Genomic DNA, 26,175 nt, shown 5'->3' with positions numbered 1-26,175 from the left:
GTCCACATTGGCCACTATTCACAGAAGTTCACAAAAAAAACAAAGCATTCCAGATTGTAAGTGTTTTAGGCAAAAATAACTCTTGGCATGCACACAGGTGCTGTCCACCATGAAAAGAATATTTACGCAGACCTCCAGGCAAGGAAATGTAAGAGCTGGTGTGTGTAGTCGTGTTACACACAAGGGAACTTGTTTCTGGTGATTGTTTACAATAGCGAATGCAAATTCCATAAGAGAGAGCAAAATGAAGACAAAAGGTAGAGGCATAGAAAGGCAGCATTCTCAATGACACTGCACGGACCGTACTTAATTATTTATTTAACTTCGCAATTTCAGTCAAAGAGAAAACGATCGTTCAAACTACGCATTCCGATAACTCAATGCGCTACAAATAATAGCGTCAAAATAAAAGCCCCCACAAAGCCAAACAAAGCATTGATGTCCAAGTATTATTTGTTCGACTTTTCTTTCGGAGTTGGCCCATGCAGCTCACTGCCGTTAATGCACAAGCATGACAAATCATTATAGCGACTGACTTATTTTGCGTATGAAAATATGACGTGCAGCTTCCTCCTCATCCAAAGGCAGATGAGGATAAGGAATACATATGCGTGAAATTTGGTCATACTTTCAAGTTCATTGCAAAAAAAAAAAAATGAACCTGTCAGCGCAAAACATTTTTGGCTGAAAACAAACAAACACAAAAACAAAACACTTAAAACAGAGTGCTGTGCCATATAAGTTCTTATTCTTATTATTGCAAACTGATGTTTTTTTTATCCTGTTGTGTTTTTAGATTGGGTAGCATGCTGATAATATTATCAGAGGCTAATGAGTGACTATTTTAGTGAGTTTATTTGGGTGGTTGCAGTCCCAACTGGCACTTGGCCCCTGGCCTCACACAAACTGCATAACCAGCAGATGATTTACAGCTAAAGTCCCCCTAAGCATTTTAAGTTCCACTTTTTTTCTTTATACTATTTAATAACCAATCACTGAAATGTAATAACAGATCCAGAATAAACTGTGCCTGTCAACCAGTCTGGGGTCAGGGGAGCGAGTATCCCTCTCGCCTGAAGTCAGCTAGGAGAGGCCCCAGCTCACCCGAATGAGGATAATCGGTATAAAAGATGAATGGATTAAGAATCTGTGACTTTAGCATCAAGATGCATTTAGCAATCAATTCTTTCTCCAACCCCAAACATTCAGCAATGGTAATCAACTTCCATTGCCGTAACCTCATTCTGCATTTTTGAGAACTAATCTCTATTAAGGGAATATTATTATTACTGTATCACTTACCTGCAGGTTATTCTGTCCATCCAAAATCCACGAGGAGAGTTTATCATCCGAAGAAGCCGATATGCCCCTCAGCCTTTCTGGGTCGAAGGTCAGGCACATGACAGGCTCGAGGTGGACTTTGGTTTGACTCAATATGGATCTCTGGGTTGTGTCCCATAACAACAGCGATCCATCCTCATACCCGGCCAGCAAGAGGGGTCCAGGACCTGATTGTGGCTAAAGGTGAGAGAGAATGATAACAGAGCGAGAGAAAGTCCATCAAGATTCAGTCTTAAAAGAACCACATTGCCAAAATGGTCTCAACTGCCATGCGATACTGGAAGCTGAGCAGAGCAGAGGTTATCTTTCTGGAAGCTTCTGCTGACACCCAGAGAGTCGCTGTGAGCGCCATTCATCAGGCTGCTGTTCTCTCTTAAGATCACTGCATTACACCACCACTCACTTTACTCCTCGTAAATATTACTGAGACACACAGCGTGGTACTGACTAATAAATGTATTTTTTTCCCCCCAAAAGTATTGTTTTTTTTTTCCTGAAGCATTTTGTTTATTGGCCAAATAATTAGAAATAATTTATTTTAATTATCACAAAAAAAAAAATCATTTGGAAATATTATGTGAAGCGTCTCCTGTGTTGCTCTTAAACTAACAATTCCCAAAGTCCTGAAATCTTTATTAAAATTGTTGTAGCCAAATTTAATCAGATTACAAACATCAATATGATGGAAGCAATCATATTGGTTCACTATTTCCCTATACTGATGGCCAACAAGAAATATTCACAAAATTGTAAATTAATCTCCACAACATTTGGAAGAAAATTGGCAGCACCGAATGAGCAGAAACACAAACGAGACACATACTAGGAAAAGCTTGAAAGGATGATGAAGTGATGTCCCTTTGTAGTGGACAGTCAGTGATAACCTCTCAGTGTATCCTCCCTTCCTTTAATTGTGTGTGTGTGTGCGTGAGTGTGTGTGTGTATCAGAGAGGCAAAGAGCTAGTGCAAAGTTGCCAATGCACAGAGCTTGTAAATCACTTCAGTGAAAGAGAATATACGGGTGAGCTGATAAAAAGCTCAGTTTCATATCTGTTTTATGGGGGCGGACATGAAGGAGTGGAAGTAAGGAGAATTTTATTGATAGAGAAGGAGGAAGGTACAATTTTGGGTTTCACTATCAACCTATTATTTTCAGCGTGAGGTAACAGAAAAAGGGTTCACAAAGAACACCCATTTACATCAAAACATATTATCCATACTGTATGACTATACTTCACAGCACAAACATGGGCCTTTATATTATCAGCAACAAGGAAAGAAGCAAATTTTTTCCATATGTGGCAGAAAGCGAAGATATTTTCATCCATCTTCAAGTCCTCCTCTCACTTAACACAATATATTTCTCGTCTTCAAGCTTTAAACAAATTATAGACAGAGTCGTGTATTCCCTCCAAACACATCATCCAGGATGAACACTAAAGGATTAAGAAAACAAATAAAAACAAGTGAAAATCAGTGGCCCCTGCATGCCACCAGGGTCTGGGCTAAGCGTTCCAGGCTTGGGGCCCACTATTTCACTTAAATGTAGGACCTCCTTGATTGACGATGTTATGGGTCAGAGGTCAGGGAACCCTGGGTAGACACCTAATTCATTATATCCTACACAGGCTTTTCTACACGAGGGCTCTCTGCTGGAATGGGGCTGAGGCTATGGGAGAAGATTCATCAGTGGACAACAGCTGGAAAGATGGATGGATGGCGACTGGTGGGAGACACAAAACCAAGTTACATTGGACTTCTCCAACATGTCATTGGCTGACTCCATTTACATAAAAATTAATAATCCCTTTTAAAACAAAACTATTGGCAGGATTTGGGTTTTTAAAGGACATATAAATGTGTGCAAAAACACGAATAAGGCCCTTGGGTTACATCTTTTTAAAACTGAATATTTGCAAAGCAACAATTCCGTCTATTTACATCACGATGCCCGTGCGCTATTGTTCAAATCAGGTTATTCAAGTCGGTTCAATCATGTAGGTTATTTCCAATGTTTTAGTCATCGGAATATTGACAGTAACCTGAATATTGACTACATGTAAACATTGTCATTGTTTTCCAACAATAGTGCTTATTGATAGGGGTGTCCAATACACGTTATCGGATTCCGATATCAGCCCAATAACCAGTCTAGGATTTTATCGGACTACATCCAAAATGTACGATATTAGCACACATAGAGTAGTCCATTTGAGAATCCGCTCCTGTTCTTGTATCCAGCAGCGAGAACAAGCGTGCATAGCCTAAGTGATCAAAACAACCACTCCTGTAAAGGAGCCAGTGAAGACAGTCTGGGAGTCCCCATATTTCTTAAAAAATATAGAAGTTTGTCATAAAAAAAAAAAATCATGCGTGCATGCCTTGCTGTCATTCACTTGAATGAGATTCATAGCGCAAAGTGTCCCTGGGAGGTCAGCCAGTATGACGGTTGAGGCGGGTGGCTCCCAGTGTTGGTACTAGATGTGGTCGGGTCCTTTGATGGCCTGCGAAGCTTATTTTTTTTCTGCTAAACTCGTCTGCGTAGCGGCCGAAAACTAATTGCTGCCTTGAGCAGTCTGTTACTTTTAACACCATTGCAGTGGCTACTGTCAGCAGCCCGGCCACCGAATGCCACCTGAGAATTAAGAAAATTTTGCGTAGCTAAATGTCATAAAATTACAACCAGTCCCCACTGGGGTTCATGTGCGCATTCGTGCTCTTGTCCACTTCAGCCTGTGTAAGTGAAGAAGCGACTGGCACGGTGGCTTGATTTTGTGGAGACGATCATTGTTTTTGCTCCTGTAAGCTCAGGCTAGTTCCAAACTGTTGTGCAGAATGCTTTTATGTTTTCGCAGGTTGAAGTGGACAAGAGTATTAATGTGCATTTGAATGTTGGTGGTGATTGGTCAACGTTTCAGACAACAGAACTGACAAAGCAAGCAATATTACAATGCTTTTAAAGCTAACAGCAAACATGGAGAGACGAATTTAGTGATAGCATATACAAATATATTTTTTTTTTATAGAAGTAGTTCATATCAGTTCTATTGGTCATTATTATATTTCATATACTGTGCTTGGCTGGCAACCAGCTGAGTGTGGAGTTTGCCTCTTACCCAAAATCAGCTAGGATGGGGTCCAGCACACCCACAATACTAGTGAGGACAAGCGGCACGGAGAATGAATGGATAGATGGATATTTTATACATTAAAATATAGAATATTTACGATGCTGAGCATCAATGACATACGGCAGAACTCGCAAAGAAATTGGATGACAATGAATATTGTCTTTGGCTCAAGGAAGGAACCTTGGGCTTACATTTGATCCAAAAGTATCTGTCAACTCCCACACCCAACCAATGCCAAGAACATTATTTTTTCATAAACTTGCATAAGGTGAAAAATAAATCCTTGCCACTCGCTCATGCTGAAAAACTAGTCCATGTTTTTGTGACCTCTAAGGCAGGATTAACATTCATTAATAATTCTGTTAACAGTCTGCTTTTGCGCTAGACTTTTAAAACGAGTCCAAAATGCTGCTGCCTCAGTTCTGACGAGAATGAGGAAAATATATATTTTTCCAGTAATGGCTTCACTGAATTAGCGGCTTGAAAAATTAAAAAGCATTAAATGGTCAGGCAATATTGTCTTCAAAGGCTGTGGTGCCCTTTCAACCCACCAAAATCTCGGCAAACAGTCTTCCACCTTCCTTCAGGGTTGATTCAGGCATATTCAAAGTCTTTGCTTAGTTGTGCACCGTTCTGATCCTCTCTTTCTGTACCTCTTTATTCATACGCTGCCTATCTATGTTTGTAATGCCTGTGTAGCTCATAGAGTCATCCCACAAATAGTTATTTTATGTTTGATGATCACTATTGTATTAGTACGACTACTTTTATGAAAGAGATTTTGAACTCCAGATATCTGCCGAGGAATTTGACTTTGGAGGTTTCACTGTAAACAATTACAAAGTAAAGGTTATAAGTAGTATCAGTACAACTATGGTAGACGAGCTTTCTCCTCACACAATCTGGTCGATGACATTGTCAAATTGCAGTGTTTCATACGTTTGGTAATCTCTGTGCAAATACGTAGTAATTTTGTAGAGCTAAAAAAATTTATGAAGTTTTTCTCACTCACATATTTTCTGATTCTGCAGTCAGAAAATGGAGCAAGTATGGAATACTGAGTGAAAAGTGTTCTAGTAAGTCTACCTGCTCCACATCGCTATCTCGAAGCCATCGTCATGGTCGCTGCAGCTCTACTGAAACCAGAGATATAGTTCATGAGTGCGCAGCCAAAACTCACTACAGCTCTCTGTCACTCAACAGAAGAAGCGCTGCATCAACACTCTTGAACTGAAAGTTACCAGTTTTGGTGCTGCTTTGGAAAAAAATAAATAAATAAAAGCAGAAAAGTGCTACAGCTCAATGTTGCCTATTGGAGGAAGCTGAAAACTTGTTTGCGTTCACTGAGGCAGAGTGAAGCAGAAGAAGGAAAAATCATTTTCCAGGATTTCAAGGACACGTGGGAACCCTGGCAAGTGTACATGGAGATGCAAATGTTCTCAGTCATCAGGTCAAAGTCTAAGCAACGTGTGTTAAATGTGACGCCATTTTATAAACGGCTGTTTTAATTCCATCCATATAATTCTCGATTTATTTATTGGGTAAATTGTTACAGTTCCATTAATTGTTAATTGATAACTGATAATTCACAATTACAATTACAATTTACAATTCTCTATGATTGACATTATCATTAATGTTGGAAAAATTGACTGACTTATGGACATCCATATTGATTACAATTTCCTGTTATAGGGGGTTTTTTTTTGTCTTCATGATTACGCCATCATGTTTTGGATATGACCTCGTGTTTCTGTGGTCTACCGTTTGGCAGATCTATGCTGGTAAAATTCATCAATATCGCCAAACTACAGATGCATCTTGGTCTCATTGTCCAGTAAGAATAAATGAATATTTGATACGTGACATTTCCACTTCAGTCAGGTCGCACCGCTGACATCATTGTGTCCTGCCGCTGCTGATTTTGTCAGGAATCATCAACAGCAAAACGACAAGCAGCCTGTTTACTGTTGTGGCCGGTTGAGGCCCAGCACGGCACAGTTCCAACATGAGGAACTAATCTGTTTCCTTGGGTTTGTATCCACAATGTTGTCCTGGCTGCAAGGCATCAAGGTGATGAGCTGAGAGTGATGGATATCTGTATAGGAACATTTCCTTTTCCTCGCAAGCCTCTGTTCTCAACAAAAGCCTTGCAGATCATACATCACTACTGTTCCCCCAAGCTGAAGTGAACCCTACATCACAAGTGAAGTCAAACCCACATGTGGAGGCACTTTCTTCCCACACTTTTCAAAGTCCTTGCTTTCACAGCAAATCAGATTTAAAGAGTACGTTCTGTCAGCTTCAGGATGAGGCCGGGAGTTTCACATTATGACTGGGAGGGTCCTTTTTGAAGGGACACAGAAGTGAGGTTTTTTTCATTATGAAATGCGTTAAAGTTGTATTGTATTGTATTGTAAAATAATAAAAAGCAAATGCAAATATTAGTTATGAGTATTATGATTGTTCAAATTAAAACAGTACTACTGACTTTTGCTCGCCTGTCTTTTTGATTAAACAAACCACATGTATCTAAAAATTATACTTAACACATTTATCTTTTGTAGATATGACGTCATCTCTGTTTCGAGGGCCTTACACACCTTCTGCATCTAAATCCACACTGCTGACAAACTGTACTTGAACAACATATGAGAATGTGTGTGGCATATTACAGTGATTTGACCTGTATGTTCAAGACTGTGAATGTTGTCAGCTGTATGAGAAACAAATCTTGCTAAACCTTGTAATCATACAGCGCAGGGGTAGCAATTAAGTCGATAGTGAGCTACCAGTAACTCGCAACGGGCGTGTCGTAACTCTCATGACATTAACTCAATCGCTGCCAACATTCGCAGTTTTCTGCTATTGATATAGATGCCTGTAAATGGCAGTGAGTGAATTAAAAAAAAAAAAAAAAGGAGACTCCCACCGATCATCCATTGTGAAATATGTCACTCGATTGACGTACAGGGCAGCCAGTCATGTGCCGGTTACGTGCCTCACTGCGTATACGGTGTATATGGAAGTATGCAAGGTACACCAATACATATTGAACATATAAAGAATTCAAAGTATCCATCCATCCATTATCTGTATTTTCAATAATTATTAATAATATATATTAGAACAGCCTTTGAATTAAAATATACTTAATATTTGGTGATTTTGTTTTAATTTGACGATATTACTCAAGTAAATGTCTGTTACAAGCTCCACAAAAAAATTGTCGTTGAAAACGTGATTAATTTCAATGAATTAAAATGAAATATTTTGAAATTAATTTGTTAAAGAATGTAATCGCTTGACAGCATTAAGATTAATATAAAGACAGACAGACAGACAGACAGTCAGATAGATAGATAGAGTGTCTGCCGCTTGTCTGAGGCAACAGAAAGAAGAAACATACCACATCTTTAGAAAGCAACAGCCTGAAATAATAATCACTAGGAGCTTTCAGCTTTTAAGTTGGATGGTGGCATGACCTTGAAGACAATGTCCTCATCTAATTTATTATGATATAATTGGTCATTATGCTTCATGGCATTCGGCATTGAACCAACTAGTAGTTTACAATCATAAATCATATGATTAACATACTGAAATCACAGGATAGATAGTCAAACTACATAGATCATACAAATTCTGTCCTTGTTGAATGTAAAAAAAAAAAAGTATTACATATCTGTTATGTTTATTCAAACACAATGCTCAAAACAACTCCCCCAAAAGCTCAAAAACAAGCACATCCATTATTAACCATGAGAATAATTACAGGGACTCGTTAATTTACAAAACAGAAAGAAAACTCATACTGGGATCAGATTGGATGTACAGCTGCAGGCTGATATATGACTGAGAACCCCCAGCCATTCCAAACACTCTAATTACAGTGTTGGGACTCGGCAGGTTGAGAATAAACGCTTGGAAAAATGGCCCAGAACGAGCTGTCGGGCTCTAAATTATGTGCCACGTCTTGCGTGTGCATTTTTGTTGACTTTCCTGTTAGTGCCCCCTGTTATGGGCTCTTAACCAATCAGAGTGAAGCATAAAAAACGGTACAGCAAGGAAATACAAAAAGGGTAGAACCTAAAATACCTCATACAGGCTGACACACGGTGAACCCCCGGAATCCAACATGCATGTAGATGTATAGACATGAAAAGGTATGGAATAAAAATCATACTTTGGACCAAAATTCTGTTCTGCTTTTTTTAAAAAAAGAGAAACACGCTTAATGACATGAAATGAAAAACACTAACCTGATCGCAGAAAATTCTCATTTGGCAAAATAAAAAAAAAAATGCATTGACTGAACACACCAATACACTCAATTCATACTTAATTTACATCTTAAAAACTGAAACTTGACATAACGACATCTTGGTGCTTACCTGCCACAGCTTGACACACATGACCATCCCCAATTTGGAGTTTGGTATCAGGCTGCACACCAAAGCCTTACTGGCCAGCTCAATAATCTTGATCTGCAGAAAACAGGAGAAAGTTGAAACGTCAAAATTAATGAGTCCACATAAAGAAAAATACATAAAAATACGTGGCAACTCAGAACAATAGCTTTGTGCGTTCTTCATTTTTTAAGAGTTGCTGGTGAAACAATAAATAACTCCCAGGCACATACAGTAATTTGTTCTCAATGAGTGTGACAAACGTGGCATTTTAAACCGTTTTCTAAAGGCTTTATAAATGTGAACATTGAATCGTGAGCATTAAAGCTCACAGTTGTCGCTCTCTTCAGGCAAGCACATGCTGAGAACAAGATTTTGGGTATGGGTGGAAATTATGCTAACATGATTTTACCCATACAGCGAGAAACAACAATTTTACACTCGTCAGTGAGTCCGAAATCTTTGCCGTGTGCATGTACATTGAAGATGTAACTGCTTAATTTGACTGAGTGAATTCCACACCCCCTCAAAAAAAAAACAAGGCTGCAATCTGAAGCTGTCAGTGGCTTCAGGACCTCGGCAGATCAAGAGTTTCTGCAACGCGCAGTGTAGCACCATCCATCACAGAACATCCATCACACTGTCAACAATAAATCCAGCTGTAGCTGACACAAGACATGCCACAAATGGTCTTTTCCTGCACATACTGGTGCTGATTCTAAATAACTCCAATGAAGCTTGTAGCAATGCAGCCGTCGCAACAAAACGTCCTTCTTACTTCATCTGTGTTGAAGATTTGCGTATTCATTCTCATTAGGCCACACAGTCAATAGCCCTTTAGGCAATCAATCTGTTTTTCTGTCCAGCATGTTTACGTATATACCTAATAAAGCGGGCCTTAAAGGACATGTCATGGCCCCAGGATATCTGCCGTTAATGCGTTTCATCACCTGGACCATAAATAAAACACCCGCGCAATCAATTCATTTCTCTCTGCCACAAGAAACCAAAGTCTGACTAATAAGTAATTTCATTGTCTTGGTTTCACACAAACACACTGAACTGCATTTTATCCGTGGCTGTGAAAAAAAAAAAAAATGCTGCTGCACACTGTGCATGTGTGTATGTATCATTGCGTCTAATCATGGGTTTCATATTTGAGCATGATAAGCATCTGTCTGCCCCGGTTATGCCTGTGTAATTGAGTGGAGAGACAAAATGGCAAAATCAACAGTGGCCTCCTTCTTGGTCTGGGATGTTGCTTGTGTGTGTGTGTCTTTCTGTCCGTGTCTATTGGGACAATGGTATTATTGAGGCGCTGCGGAGTCAAAGGCGCCCTGGTGCCTGGTCCACTAGATGGGGGTTAGCAGAGGCACATTTGGTTGGATCAGGTGACTATTCTGTCCCTTTCAAGTGTGGCTCCTCCACGGCAGAGCAAGTAACATGAATCTGAAGGCAATCAAATATGGCTGAATAGCAGGTTGCCCGGTACCCACTTTGACACTGGCCAAGCACCACATTACAGGCCAGTGGGTGTTGAGCATGACACATGACCAAACAAATGAGCAGAGAAAATGATTCTATCGAGCACTCAATCTCATTAGGACAGTGATTGACAATTCTCACAAGTCTGTGAAAAACAAACTCTCACAGAGTTCCAAAAATATTGGAACAGTGAAGCCAATTCCTGTAATAGGAAATCTTTTTTTCTTGCTGGGTCATAAGATGAAGACAAGAGGTCAGTTGACATTTCAGCTTTCATTTATACTGTGTACAGTACATGCAACTTTTGTTTGAACCCACATAATGGCTACGTTTACATGGACACATTTATTAGGATTAAAAAATTCATCGGAATAAAAATACTACATGTGCACACCCCATTCGGAATATCCGGAGCCGATCAAGCCCATTCCGATAAAGATTTAATTCAGAACTAGAGGGGTGGTTTGTGTCCATTTTTTCTTCTTCTACTACAATTTGGCCCATCTCTGCGTGTCAAAATAATTTGTTCCGAATTAAAGTGTCATGTTATGTCCCCCGGGTACTCCAGTTTCCTCCCACATTCCAAAACATGCATGGCAGGCTGATTGGACACCCTAAATTGCCCCGAGGTATGAGTGTGAGCACGGGTGGTTATTCGTCTATGTGTGCCTTGCGATTGGCTGGCAACCAGTTCAGGGTGTCCCCCGCCTACTGCCTGGAGATAGCTGGGCGAGGCTACTGCAGCCCAGCGATTCTTGTGAGGACAAGCGGCACAGATAATGGATGGATGGAAAGTGTGATGCATGAACATTTAAATCCAAATCAGCTCAATATTTTTAGTGTCCATGAAAACAGAGCATCCAATAATACCTTGAATCCAAACTCTGATCTGATGGACTACATTTTGTCCATGTAAATGTAGCGATTGTCATGTGAATAAAATATGGGACCATGCAACTGACAGGTGTGTTCTGTTACCCAATTAAGTCCCCATATATTGATTCAAAATGATGTTTAACGTCTAGAACTTTGGTTGTGCCGGTGAAAACAAACATTTATATACGGGTGGTTATTGGTGTAACCAACATGAAAAGCAGAGACCTGTCTGTGGGTAAAAATTAGACATACTGGCTGATCTTTTGCGCGTTCACACAAACGCAGCGGTCAGCTTGTGACGCTAAAATGGGAATTGAAGCAAGCTTTGATACAGTTTATCTTAAGTCTCATTCACTTGAATCTATTTTGCGTATCTTTGCACACACACACATTATCTCAATTTTATTACAAATAATTCCATTTTTTTGCAACCTACATCGGTTAAGGAGGTGAACATGGGGTTCAACATCAAGAAGTCTCACCTCCTCAGTTTGTTGTCCCGCAAAGGCGAGCAGGCAGCTCTTCTGTCCCGTCTCTAGCAAGGAGCACTGACAGAATCCAACACTTCCTGTACTCAAAGAGTCTACCAGCTCACTGCGACCTTGACTCAGATTCCATAGACAGACCCTCATGTCCCGTCCCTGACTTATCCATCCGGAGGAAAGTAAGATGGACAGATGTTTCATCGATTAATTGAAAGGAACCAGGAGCATATAAATAAGATCAGCATATTTACCTAATGAGTGTATTTGCTGAGTTAAGTGAATTGACCCAGATGACTGAACTCCCAGAATGACCTTCTATGATTCTCTCTGTCCTTCTGTTGTTCAAATTCCACAAGTGGATGGCACCCTTCCCTGACCTGCAAAAAGAATCGACCTTCGTGGAACAGCCATAGACATTTTCAGTTATCTTTCATGCATTTTGATTGCTACCTGTTATTTACTGAGGTCCAACTATAATTGGCTGAGTGAGTGTTTCCTCGTGGCATAATTAACTAACACATTATAACACCTGATGCATAGCAGAGTGGAGCTCTCTGGCAAAGTTCAAGAATGAAAAGCTTAAAACGTCACGAAAACACAAAATAAAGGTAAGGAAAAACTGCCGAGATTTAACACCACTTATGCAGCCTACAATTTTTTTTTTTCCAATTTCATCTGATGTCATCAGCTGTACTCAGTATTTATGTTACATGATAAGCCATGTATCATATTCTTTTGAGGACATACGTAAATATATTTATTGAACTGAATCTTTTAATTTGAACTCAGTTTTCATGAGTTGGTGTGACCAGGATATACCCACTTGTTCAACTTTGACTTTGTGCCTCACATCAAGTTGCGAGAACACATTACACTCTATTTTTGTGTGAACTCTTAAAGCTGAAACTGCAAGTCTATATTTCAGTAACATGTTGATGGTTTTAGTTAGTTAGGCTAGGTCACAACTTCTGGTAGATGAAATGAGTAGAATATATTACCCAGAGAAGAGGAAGGGAGTGTGGTCTCCATGGCAACTGAAGTGGAGGGTGTTGAAGGCTCCACCGGCACCCCTCAGTGTGTAGCTTGGGGACGGGGCTGGCCGAGACATCATCGCAGTTCACAAAGTCACAACAAAGCCATAGCACTGAAAAGGAAAAAGTCAAAATACAAATTGAAATATATTATTGTGAAGCTGTTTGAACAGAACTACAATGGGCCAGATTGATTTAAGGTTAACAAGTGCAAAAATAGGCACAATCTTGATGGCACGCACGAATAGATGTGGAAGCTATGAACAAGGCGCACCAAAATTGCCTTTTGCATTCTTTTGGCGATTCAGCATGTGCAATGTGATTTATCAAATCTGTACTGAATTGATTAATTCGTCATTTTGAGTCTTTAAAAAGCAGGTGCGGAAATCTGGACCTACTGTATTTTGAGGAATAAAAGTTTGTTTTTTTAACGCAAACGTCCTAGTTTCATAGTTAGACTCATAGCAACGCTCTAACAACAAAAATGCTTTTGTTGGGCAATCTCCAGTGTTCTCCGAGATCTCTGCTTCCTGAAGCATTTTTCTTACAATGACGGGTTCGCAAAAAGGTAGGTGTGATTCTAATCTATTTTGATAAGCGTGTGCTATGTTGCGTGTATTGTGACAGCTTGTGTCTGACTGACAGCTGTGATGTATGTATGCGGAGTGCGCATGCAAGGAGCCGAGGAGAACGAGCGTGCAGGTGATAAGCAGAGAGTTGAACAGCAAGTCGGTATATAGACCTAAAATACCTTATCAGTGACAACGTAGGAAACCAACCCATTATACCGTGTGGTCTTAGTACTAGCAGAATAATCTCATTTTGCGTCACTTGACAGAATTTAAAACAATAATGCAAAGCTAATAACTCCAGCCTATATATCTTACCATTCTTCCAGATGAGTCTAGTCTCCACTGACAGTTTGTGATCTCAAACACAGTTTTAAAACAAACAAAAGACACATTATGTTGTCAATGCAAGAAATTCATATTATATTGATAATTAAGGGTATCCATATCTCCGAACAAGTGCAAGTGTCATGGGTTTTGAGTGCAACTATGGGTGCTAGAGATACTTTGATGTCATGAGTTTACAGTGATTTTTATTTTTATTTTACACTACTCTGTGGTTGAAATTGATTTCAATTATTATTGTTTCAATCAAGTCATGTTCAATAATATACATGATTAATCTCTTTGCATTGGGTTCAATTCTTAATGTAAATACTCATATTTTTACTGATGTTAGAGCCAAAAGTTTCTACTATTATCAGCATTGGTTCACCTGAGAATGTCTTCCATATGAAAGGAAAATTGGTACAGCACGGAATCCTGAACTGAATTGAAAATCGAAGTGAATCAAATCGAAATCTGAAGACCCAGCCATAGTACAGACAAAACATGGATTTTGTACAGTTGCAGGCGGAGTGAAAATGATCAAATCAATAGATTTATATATTCTTTTTTTTTTCTTCCACTAGGACTTTCATTTCCATAACTTCAAACACCATTTTGCACTCACAGTCCTCACCCAAATTTTGCATGGTTTAAAAAATCATCAAAGCTGCCTACATTACTTTTGCGTGCACAATTTGTTAGTGTGAGGAACAATGTCATTTAGCAATTTGCGATCTTTGAAAATTAGGCCAAAAATGTCCTCCCATCCCATCTCCTACTCATCCCACCACTAACAACTGTGCGAATCAGCTGACTGTAGCCTGTCAAGCCCTACCCAAGATGTACTGTAGCAGTGAAACAAGTATCCATATATAAATAAAGTTGTATTGTATTATATTGTACAGAGATATGCCAAATATGCACACAGCATGGATCAGTTATGTTGGTGTTGATAAATAACCTGCACAACAAACAGGTCATTGTCTAACACTTTCGGAAGAGACAAAATGTAACGACATTTTGTCACACCAGACAGTTTCATGTACTGTCTGCAGTTTCCCTATTTGTAGTGGCTACAAACCCTGCAGCTATTTACTGCAGAGGCTCTCGTTCTTGTTGACTTCCTCCTTCCAGTCGATAGGATAACACCTCTTTGACTCAATAAGTCATAAATCACAACTTGTGACAGCTTAATTACAGTAAACAGATTCTGGCTTCTCACTCCTAGAGGCACATGTAAGAGCTGATGCTTTTATGTCATCCGTCAGCTCGGCAGCAAAGGAAACCTGCTAGAAAACTATACATTGCTGTGAGATCATATAAGCACCTTTCAATAATTAGATCAGAGCGCTAATACGGGCTGGTTTAAAAAAAAAAATTCTATATATCTATTTTAATTGATTTTCTTTTTCATAGCCCAATATCAATTCATAAAACCATATATCGATAGTCTTAAAAACATATTTTCCCCCATAAATTTATATGACTTCACGTGTCACGTCAAATCTTGTCACTACACGAAAGTAGCGTATGAAAACAAAATGACGGAAGCGGTGAAGCCAGTGCCAACAAGCCAGAAGGCAGAAGTATTTCTTGTTTTGAACAGGTCATGTTCAATAAAACGTACATGATTAATGTAACTGCATTGGCTCCATTCTTAATGTAAATATTAAGATTTTTACTGAGGCACCTTGTTACAGCAAGAAGTTTGTACAAATTGTAGCAATGCCTTCCATTGAATGTAAAATTGGTACTGCGTGAAATCCTTCAATGAATCGAAAATCAATCAAAGTGACTCGGGAATTGAAAATCTAATCTGGCCCTTGTATATCGCTTTTGAAAATTTGAATTGATACCCAGCCCTCGTATTATATTAAAATGCAATAGATAATCCTGTTCTGGTGAACTATTAACTGTGACCCTGTCATATAAGAAGTGGACGGGAATCTTCTATTTACATTTCATTCTTATTAGAAACGTCTTTCGAGCCTCAAAGCGCTTACACACTGCACTTGGTTATCGCAGCTGTGCCATGGAGAGGCTCGGCACAAGCTTGTCCTTATTTGCCGCTCGTTGCAAAACCGTCTGAATCAAAGATTAATGACATTTCACCATATTGACAGTATGTATCTGGTGGGTGTGTTAAAATCCTGGATAGGGAGGACTGATGGATTTAGAGAGGATTGAAGAAAGCTATCGATGTCAAACTAAAAAGTTTCGCTCTAAACAGAGGAGGAGTGTGCCACCACCTGCCATCTTACAAAAACATCCCATCATCTCTCCCCCCAAAAGATTGTCCCTGTTTAAGGTGCCCACAAACAAGTCGGTTGCCACCAACACTGTGAATGAGCGCTTGTTACGCAACACAGTCATTCACCGGTCACACCTGTCAACAACAACAAGCCCCATGTAACGTAACCACACCCACCGGAGGCAAAAACATTGAAATTCTACACCTAAGATTTAGAACTACCTCCACAGTTTTTAAGACAGACTGATATCAATTGGACAAAATAGGAATATTATTTTGAGATACATTTTGACCTGGCAAAGAAGCTTGGTGAGGATACAAACTTTTAAATAGCTTTTTTTTTCTCAACGCAAACACTTTATCTAGGCATTAACAGTTCCCCCTGGAGGGTCGAGGCTAAGTGTGTTTCACTACATAAGGGCAGAGGTCAGAGAAAACTGGACTTCACGAATAATTCCGGTATTCCCTCCAATGCAGATTGGACACTTGAATACATCTTTTGAGCAAACCAGACAAGAAACGCTTTCGGTCAACAACTGTACAAACGTGTTTTCGTGTGGTATGAAGAAAATGGCGAAACCCAACAACAGTGTTTTTGTGAGGGTCTATCACTTAAACTGATGGGTGGTTAAATCTACATTCTGAGCCAGAGTCTTGTGTCTGTGCGACTGTGTGACAGGGGGAGGCTCACCCTGATAACAGGTGGATTAGCCTTTAGTCATTGTCCCCCTTGCAGAAGGGCAGTGTGGAGCTGTGACTCATGGACAGATTTGCTTGTTTTCTCTGTCTTAAAGACATTGGGTGGGTGGGTAGGTGTTAGGGTTTAACTTTCCACTAGCAATTCCTGCTCTCTTTCACATAAAAACAACAGCAGGGGACAGCGGTGGAGGTGTCAGCGTGCCGGAGCCGTGAGCTGCCAAACTAAACTATGTTCATAAGATGAGTACAATGGCCACTTTCCCCCGCCATGACTTCCCGGCGGACTGCGTCTTCTGTTTAACCAGGCGTCAGCATTTCCATTTGCTGAGCATCGCTGAACAATGACCCTGTTGTGGTGCCAGCTCCAGTCACCCACAAACCCAAATACAAACAGCTCTGGCAGCGAGCTATAAAAGGTCAACAAAACGGCACAAGAATGTCACTCAGATCTATTTGCAAGAACCCAGACAAATAATGCCAGATGCCTTTTTTTTTTTAAACAAAAAAACTTTGCTGGTATAACTGTAAGCAAGTGATAGACCGATTATCGGCCGTGCCGCTTTTCGGTGCCGATATTTGGCATTTTGCCGATTATCGGCGTCTGCATTTTTTTTTAATTTCAAGGCCGATAAAGTGAAAGCTGGTTTATTTTGGCTTGCCGCAACGCACGTCTCTCAGATTGACCAAGCAATCAGGAGTAAGCTTCCTGTTTGCTTTTTACCTCGAGTCACACACACTACAGAAGAGGTCCCGTGAGCAGAGGAAGGTATAGCGGCAGACTTTGCTGAAATTTTATTAAATGTAGTCTACTACAACAAAGTTGTCTACTTTCTAAGCTTTAACATGTTCAGTTTCTGAGTTTTTATTTTTCAAAAATCTTGACACCATTTTACCCATTTTTTTCTAGAAATGAATATCGGTTTTAAATATCGTTTATCGGCCTCCATGATGACTAATAACCGGCATCGGTATCGGTCCTGAAAAAAGCATATCACTACTGTAAGCAGTAATTACTTTATTGATTCCCATCATTTTGCATTTTCCAATATAAGTCATTGTCTGTCTGCTTATCTCATTAAAGATGTCCACATAATAACATGTCAGAGAGGGGCAGAATGCAGTAGAGGAGTTTTGAAGCTTCTGCTGCAACTTACAGATAAGACAGCTCTGGGTAATCTGAGTCAAAGTCTGTGGATAAAGGCAGTTTGTCTCTTCTTGGGTTGTCTGTCCACACCTAGTGTGTAATTAGGCCTAATTATGAGAAAAAGGTCTGCTTCCCCTTCATGTTATTAAATAAGAACCTGCCTCATCTGCCAAGAATCTCTCAACGCCAGCAAGGGGCTGGTGACCTTCACATCAAACATTGCCACTATCTGTGCGCCTGACCCACCCTTTCTGGAGGTGGCGTTATGATGCCAGGAACTCAAGTTTGGGGATTTTGGAGGTAGAAGTAATGTGGTGGGAGTCATGTCCGCATTCCTTGTTTGACTCTGGCGCTGGTATCGCAGTAATCAGCAGCTCCCCACATGAGCTGCTGCCTTGTCAAAATCTGCCATTCATAAATAACTGCCGGCAGGAGGGCGATGCTGATCACAAAGGTTTGTAAGAGAAGCTTCATTATGGTCCTGCTTCACAGGCATCATTATGAAGGCTTTGGATGCCAAGATCCTCCGCTCTGATATCAGTTCAATCAAACAGATCCGGGCTTCATGATGAACAAATGAAAGTGGATTGTAGATGATTTGGAAAAAATGCATTCTAGATAGACGTTCAAATGAAAAGGCAGGGCGGGAAAAATAAATCACTTATCACGTACAAATTTCGATTTCGATTAGTAATAAGTGGGGGGGAATTTTTTTTGCAATTCATACACTGAATGCAGTTGGCTCTTCACCCAATTTGCTAGTCAACAAGTCATGTGGTTTAAGGTATAAATTTACAGCTCTGTACAACCGTTACATGAGTGAGGGTGTTTTATTTTTGCACAAATATCTACATGGGATATTTTGGTTATTATAACACTCAAAAGCAAAGAAAAAAATTGCCCCAATGCGCTAGGAATTTGTCAACTTTTGAACAAAACTACAGAGGTCCTCGTAATTGCTGGATGCCAATCAACAAACACTGAGTGATGACAAAATGAGTCGAGTAAATATATTCTCGTTTGCTTTCATTTATTGAAAACAAACCGGCCATTCCCTTAAAAGTTTTATTGATTATGATGTCCATGACATTGTCTAATTGTTGCGTTTGTGCCTTTTTACACTACTTTTGGGTGCACGATTAAAATGTAGTCAACTGATTTTCAACTCTTGTCTGCAAAAATATTCAAATTATTATTATTATTATTATGTTACTTTAGCACATGTACAAGCGACATAGATGTCAGTAAAATTTCTTTTTCAATGTCCTATTGAATAACATTTCATTTAAGTTTTGTTTTCTTCCAACCATTGTCAATGCAAAAAATGCGGTTCATAATTGAATAGTCTATTAAAAAGTGGCATGCTGTCCGATTCTGATGTTTACATGCATTTTAAAAGTCTGGTTTCAATTGATTGAATGACTTTTTTTCCATGCATGTAAATGCTCAGATTGTCTCGACCAGGGAGCACTTCTGCACTGGTTGATCTGTTGTTGGACAGCTTTTTCAGCCCTGACCTCCCACCATAGATAGTTCTGAAGAGGAAACCAAGGAGAGGCAGGTTCATTATTAAAGTCCAGTTAGACAAACAACATGGGAAGTGGTTAGGAAGCCACACACCCATTATTGTGTCTTGGTGGGGAGATCAGGACTGGATAAACAGCCCTGCGTGAGATAGATGCTGAAGTCAGACACAAGTGCACCAACACCCACTGTCAGTCACAGATGCACTGAACGGGAAGAGGTGGCATTGTTTGCGTGAATAGCGTGAATGCTAAGCAGGGGCCATAACAGATAAGGCCGCAATGCCTTGTGGGTGTCATTGAGGCAAGCATTGATGGAGCACCGTGTCATAGGGTCCCGATTTAGCAGGTCCCATCTGTGGTCAACAGGTACCAGAGTGCTTATCTGTTTGCATTATCACCCATTTCCTCCATCAAGTCATTTACCTGGACACTATGGGGTAGAGGAACACAAGAGGGTCAATAGCTTAAGTGTCATACATCAACACTTATTTTATTATTGTGATGGCCTGAAGATCAGCATGGATGTGCAAGTAAAAAAAGCATGGGTTGAACCAAATTGTCGAATATTTGACTAGTGTATTTCATACGGACGGACCCATTTGCAAATATTGCTTTAAATTGATTGCTCACCACGTGATTGTTTAGATGTGGACATTGCAGAAAGAGGTGGGCGTTGATAAATGTGTCAAGGATATCAGACGTTCTTCAACTTGCTTGTAGCTGGTCACACAATGCGGCCCTATTTGTGACAGGCACAAGTCTAGCTTGAAGCGCAGCCTAATTGTGCGCATAATTGTTTTTCATCGTTTCTGAATTTTGCAAGACTTTCCACCAGTAGAATCGAGTCTAATGGGCGTTTGCAGCTTTTTGCGCCATTGTGGGATGGAACGCAGTGTTTTACAGGCCAATTCTCGAGGCATTTGCATCAAATTCAGGTATGGAGCACACGACCTAGTACGCCAGGCTTAGATTCGGGAAACAGAAATTAGATTCACTGGAGTTCATGCATGTCAATAGTACGAAACTGCAATCTCTCCCCTTTGCAGTGATATAGTGTGTGAGACGTGCAATTCTAAATCGCCTTGCACCCTCCGATCATGCGTCTGTGTCTGAACCACCACTCCCCTCCAGTCCCTCGAATGGTGACGAGGATACTATAAAAATATTTTTAAGAGGCTTATTATAATTTGATGAATTAATTGATTTCTACAGTGATTCAGAGGGATTGTCCCACTCGGGTATATTTATGAAGGAAATACCAATCGTGAAAGACCACTTGCCATGCAGTCTAAAATTCAGTCTAGATTTTTTGTTTCCAAACGAGATGCAGAGGTAGGCGCTGGAGGACGCTGAACTAGACCGCTACCCCGGCACGAAAACTACGATGTGGCCGTTTTTACACCGAGCGCAGACTACTTTCTGTCAACAGATTATCAGGTGCGCCGGGGATGAAGCGGCTTCATGCGCAAGGCCTCAAACACCTTAGCCTAGACTTATGGCGCAGCGACCAAACTTCAATGTGTGGTACAAGTCCATCCTGAACCTGTTTGCCTCGATCGAAGGTTTCAAACTGCACTGAGCGGCGGGCGACGAAGCAGGATGCTAATGCTAGTGCAGCTAAATCTAGATGCAAGCAGCAAGCTCCAATCCAAGCAAAGGTAATGCAGGTGCAGTGAAAATAAACCATAGCTTGTTCAAAAACGATTTTCCTGAGGATAGCATTTGTGTCAACACTAAGACTTCTGCTATTAATATGGAAAATATGTTTGTGATTTTGGGGGTGTTTTGTGATGCCAATGAACATAGAACACTTTGTTATGTTGCAGTAAGCAAACTGCACAGCTCGCGACTCGGCTGTGTGAAATTTAACGCACATATTTATCGCAGTTTTTTTTGTTTTTTTTAAACAAACCGTGGCTTTAGAATGTGTGGCATCCGGGCCAATTTCATATTTGTGAAATATGCTGAGTGTTGCTGGTGAAAGTTATTTATACCAAAACCTATCTGTTGTATTTGTAATTGTATGTATGGTATAATTAAATGTTACGGAAAGGAAAGGTTCTCTGTAATCAAATGCGATCTTAATTGTTTGCGATTTCTGTAAAAAGTATATGTTCGTTTGGAACAATTGCTCATTCAGGGTGATCGAGGCATAAAAGGCTTTGTTTGGCGTCTACGATGACCGATCACATCATTTTCCGGGCACGGGAAGAACATGCCTACTCCACACAGGAAGGCCGGAATCAAACCCACAACCTCTGCAGGGTGATTTGTGCCACATGCGTCAACCTGAAATACAGGTGTGCAAATGGTGGACGTTTCTTAAGACAGACGGTAAGATAAATACAGAATCCAGTGCTCGTATTACATAGACGACTGGAGTGACAACCAATTCAGCCGATCCTTAATAGTAGGTTAATTTAACACTGTAAAATGTTCATAGGTGTGAATGGTGGTTTGTCAAATTGTGCCTTGCACTCAGCTGGCAACAAATTCAGGTGTACTGCTTGTGGAATTCTGCTCACTTGAACATTTCCACTAGAAAATGTATTACTTCTACAAGCTGCAAGAGATGATTAGTCAAATGCCAGCATTTTTGCACATTATAAACATATTTCTGTTTTTGCACTGACTATTACTACTGCTGAACTCAAATACATTCAAAACAATGTTAGGAACATTGCTACGCATTTTGTTCTCCTCAGTATTTATCTTTTATTATTTAGAATAGCTCATTAAAAATATATTTAATTCTCTACACAAGTAGAGGGAGATGAATTGAGTAAGAATTTCATTGCTCACTGTTCCCATTGTGTTTTTACTGTGCATATGACAAATAAACATCTTGAATGTTATCACAGAATCATCCAAACTGATGCTCGTTTGCTTCTTGGCTACAATCGAGGTGCCCTTGAAAAAGGCACCATCCCTCAGCTAAAGAAGTGCAAGTGCAAGTGTGCACTGTTGGTGCGCTCCTTTCACTCTGACCTCACGTTGCATTCTGCATGTGTGTTCAGGATTTCATCATATACACTTGTGACAAAGAAAAGCAACATTGCATACATTTCAAACACAATATAAGCTTTGGTGAAGACAGAGGTAAATATGTCTTGATGAGAGCATCTGGAAGTGTAAAACCTAATAGCAAACGTGTGCGTCTGCACGTGATTCTCCTTTTTTACAAACGTATTATATTACTCACCATTCTGTTAGAAGATTAGAATTCTAATCTATTTGTAATGTGACTTAAGCGTTACAAAGCTACAAAAAGCCATACACGTATATAGGAAACACCGAACGAGCTTGCAAGATAATTAGCAGAAGAAGCTAACAACAAAAACGCACAGACAGCAAGGCATAGCCTTTAGATGATATAAATATATAACGGGAGAAAAGAAACTTAGCACACTACCATTTCTGGACGACAAAGTTGTTTTGACAGTTGTCAGGTCCCGGTTAGCGGAGCTTGACTGGGATACAAAACATGCGCCGGTTTCCGAAGGACCCTTGTTTACATCGCGTGAGCTGTCCTTTACAATGCCTGTACAAAAAACTCTCGGGCTTCTCTCGTCCCGCCTCTTCGCTTTCGTGTCAGAACGTCTACGAGTGGAAAAGAGAGAGAGAGAGAGAGAGAGAGAGAGAGAGAGAGAGAGAGAGAGAGGGAGAGATAGAGAGAGAGAGAGAGAGAGAGAGAGCGAGAAATACAATATTTGAGTTACATTCGAATGTATGAAAAGCACTAAATGCATTTGATTGATTGATTCATATGAAGACTGTGTGAAAGTGAGTGTGAATTAAGAATATGTGTGTGGCTAGTGACCAATCTAGAGTTTACCCAACTCTTGGACAGAGTTGGGTTAAGCTCCAGCAGACCTGTGAAGGATGGAAAATAAGAATGAAATCTATAATATCAGCCTGAATTGCATTTTCTGTTTATTTAATTTTCCCCATTGCCTTAATAAATGACCACTGCCCCCTTAGAACATTTTGGCACATTCTAGCCTGTCATTTATTAATACTACCGAAGCTCTTGAAATGAGCTGAGTGGTAACTGTCACACTCCATGAACAGGTGAGTCATTTTGCATTCTTTTCAGTCTAATTGAGAAAGAGAGACAGAGAAAACACGCACAGCCTTAATCCAGAGAGCACACAGGCCCCTTTCACAAGAGTTCTGGGAGAGACCTTTATTTGTCCATTCCAATCACAGAGAAAGGAGGGTTTCAAGGTTGGATTGGTTTGAGCTGGAAGATTAGATGAAACCAGAGTGTTTTAAACCTCTTCTGTGCCCATGGATTAGAGTCAGTCGGTCCCCTGTACTCCAAAATGAAACAATAAAGGGTATTGGTGGATCAGTTGCAGATGATGCAAGGCATGGACAGCTTGAAACCTGAAGCATTAACAAGAAATCAAAAGGGGTGTCATAACTTTAATAATCAAGAGACGTGAAGTTGAAGAAAATGTAAATGTCCAAGTTGATCATTTCAGAGATGACGACTATTTGGATATTCATTTGAATGGTTGCCAGTGTAATTCATGCAACACACACTTTCGGAGCTAGGGGGGGGGGCACAAAATAAAATGCGATTCTGATTTTGAGCACGAGTCTATTAGTGCAAATGAAGTTATCAGGACCATCACTCGAGGAGGAAGTGTTGGCATCCCTGCCATGAGAACAGATAGCCTAGCTGAGATCATCATCAATTATTCCTGGCATCTCAGTTTACTAGAGTCCAAAGATGATACTTGGGACAGTGCTGGTGTGCGCTTGAGAGACAGAGCCCCCTTGAAGGCCTTGAGGAGCCAGTGACGTTCAGGTTTAAGGACTGAGGTGTGTATAAATATTCACCCAAGGGAATGTGTGTAAGGAAATCCCCGCAATGGCACTCTCCCTCACAAAGTCACACAGTCTGACACGCAGGTCACTTTACAGCTCATCGCCGAATTAGAAGGCTGAGTAAGAGTGTGAGATACATATAGATGGGCAAGCGACATTTCAACCATTGGCATTGGCAATTTGGCATGAAAGCATCAAACGCCAATTCCGAGGAAAAATACCAGATTGTGCTTGTCGACCTCAGGCATTTTATAATTTCATGGAAGTGTGGGTGTGGTTCAGATTAGGATCAAGCTTTTTTTTTTTTTTTTTTTTTGTAATTAGATCAATTTAAATGAAAACGAACTTCTGTATTTTGTACCGCTTTTCAATAATCCTTCTTAAATTGCAATGTTACACCATAAGTGACACATCAGAGAAACGAGTGGCATTCCTCTCCATGAGTAATTATTTGGAATATAGCACGCATCGTGTGAGCAGAAAAGCACCGCGTTGTGCTATCAGAACATAAAGCGAGGATAGCGTGCGTCGGAGTGTGTGTTGGATGAGCATTGTACCATCTCATGATTTTCAAACACTCCCTTTCCTGTTTTCCTTGGGGAATGTTTCAGGTGTGACTGAAGAGAGTGAGGAGTGACCGGCCAGTCCATCGCGTTGAGGAGGATGAGATAATCACACAACTTCCATAAATACATATGCAAGGAAGCAGACGGCTGATGCGCAGCACTATCAGCATGGCTCAACCATCCTCCCTTGGAATGTTAACGAGGGAGGCAACCGAGAGAATTAAGTTAATATTCTTATCAGCTTTTTTTTTTTTTTTTTTTGGTTTCTAACCCTCCCCTTGAAAGATGAAGCATTCTTTCACGGTCAGATGATTTGATTGTGTTCCTGTGAAATTGGCTGAGACAGCTCGGAGCATTTCTCAGCAATGAGGGCAGTTGATTAGAGTGTGCTGAATTACTTTTCTGTCATTATATATTTTGTTGCACATTATATGAGCCAATATGTTTTATTCAGGCCCTGACCAGTACATGCTGTGAACCGCATTTGGAGGGCAATATTTAAACAAATTAGTTTGTCAAAGAAATGGCATTCCCGTGATTATTTGGAGGCACGAGGAACTTGAGCATGCTCGCAAGTGAGGTTGGCTCGTCTAGCTCTTGGGTTGGGGTCGCACAGGTGGTGCAAAACGTCCTCGGTGACAGGTGCTCCAGGGATGGACAGGTTTTGTCTGGAGTTTCTTGAGGCGTTGGAGGTTGTGGGGCTGTCTTGGTTGACAGGCCTCTGCTATGTTGAGTGGACATCTGGGATTTGGACTTGGAGAACGCATTCACTCATGTCTCTCGGGGGCTTGTGTGGGTGGGGTGTTTGGGGTACTCAGGGGTACCCTTTATATGGGCTGTCCACATGCTGTACAACAGCGACAGAGTTTTGTCCACATGTAGTGACTTGATTTTTTTCCCAGAGAGGGTTGTAGTAGTTTGGGATTTTTAATCCTAGTTGCACTTTATTTCGTGTTGACTTTTTCCCCCATAAATTCAGTTAGTTTTAATACATTTTGAGAGCAGGATTGTTCACTTGTGTTTTTTAAATACGTTTTTTTACTTAGCTTTTTTTAATCGCTCTAGTATAACTTTTTTTTAATAGATGGAGTGTTTCTCAAGTGAAAGATAAAAAAAAGAAGAGTTACTAAGTGTTGTGTAATAAATTAATCTACGGTACAATTCTCAAATGATTCATCTTTCTTCTGTATGGACTATGGTTATACTTTTGGAATTTTTAGAGTTAGTTTTTATTTCATGTTGCTCAGTTTTTTTTTAATTTAGTTAGTTTTAATTCATTTTCAAAGCAGCTTTGTTAGTTTGTAGTATTCTTTGTTTTAGAATTAGTTTTTGTTTTAAAACTGTTTCATTTGTGTGCAAGAGTAAAAATCTGACAAAAATATTCTTTTAAAACATTTTCAGCCTTTGAATTAAATAAAGTTAGGATGCCTTGTTTGCCAAGTTTTCACCTTCTAAAGTGGATTAAACCCAGTTCTACACTGTACTGTTTTTTTCATATA

General features: G+C 40.1%; 1 protein-coding gene across 1 annotated transcript in view; it reads right to left on the bottom strand.

Moving 5' to 3' along the window:
* gnb1l (guanine nucleotide binding protein (G protein), beta polypeptide 1-like) overlaps positions 1-22,846 on the bottom strand; it is a 28,318-nt gene extending 5,472 nt beyond the window's left edge. Inside the window, exons 1-6 of the mRNA XM_088306488.1 lie at positions 22,687-22,846; positions 12,726-12,871; positions 11,979-12,104; positions 11,725-11,887; positions 8,867-8,959; positions 1,303-1,518 (exon numbers count right to left, since the gene is read on the bottom strand). Coding sequence (XP_088162614.1) covers positions 1,303-1,518; positions 8,867-8,959; positions 11,725-11,887; positions 11,979-12,104; positions 12,726-12,838 — 711 coding nt within the window. The 5' untranslated portion in view covers positions 12,839-12,871; positions 22,687-22,846. The remainder of the gene's footprint in view (positions 1-1,302; positions 1,519-8,866; positions 8,960-11,724; positions 11,888-11,978; positions 12,105-12,725; positions 12,872-22,686) is intronic.
* Between the last annotated feature and the right edge of the window lie 3,329 nt (positions 22,847-26,175).

Source organism: Idiotropiscis lumnitzeri, chromosome 1, assembly GCF_059441095.1.
Source record: "Idiotropiscis lumnitzeri isolate Australia: NSW breed Sydney's pygmy pipehorse chromosome 1, RoL_Ilum_1.0, whole genome shotgun sequence".
Lineage (NCBI taxonomy): Eukaryota > Metazoa > Chordata > Actinopteri > Syngnathiformes > Syngnathidae > Idiotropiscis > Idiotropiscis lumnitzeri.
This window is presented reverse-complemented; position numbering and strand designations above follow the sequence as displayed.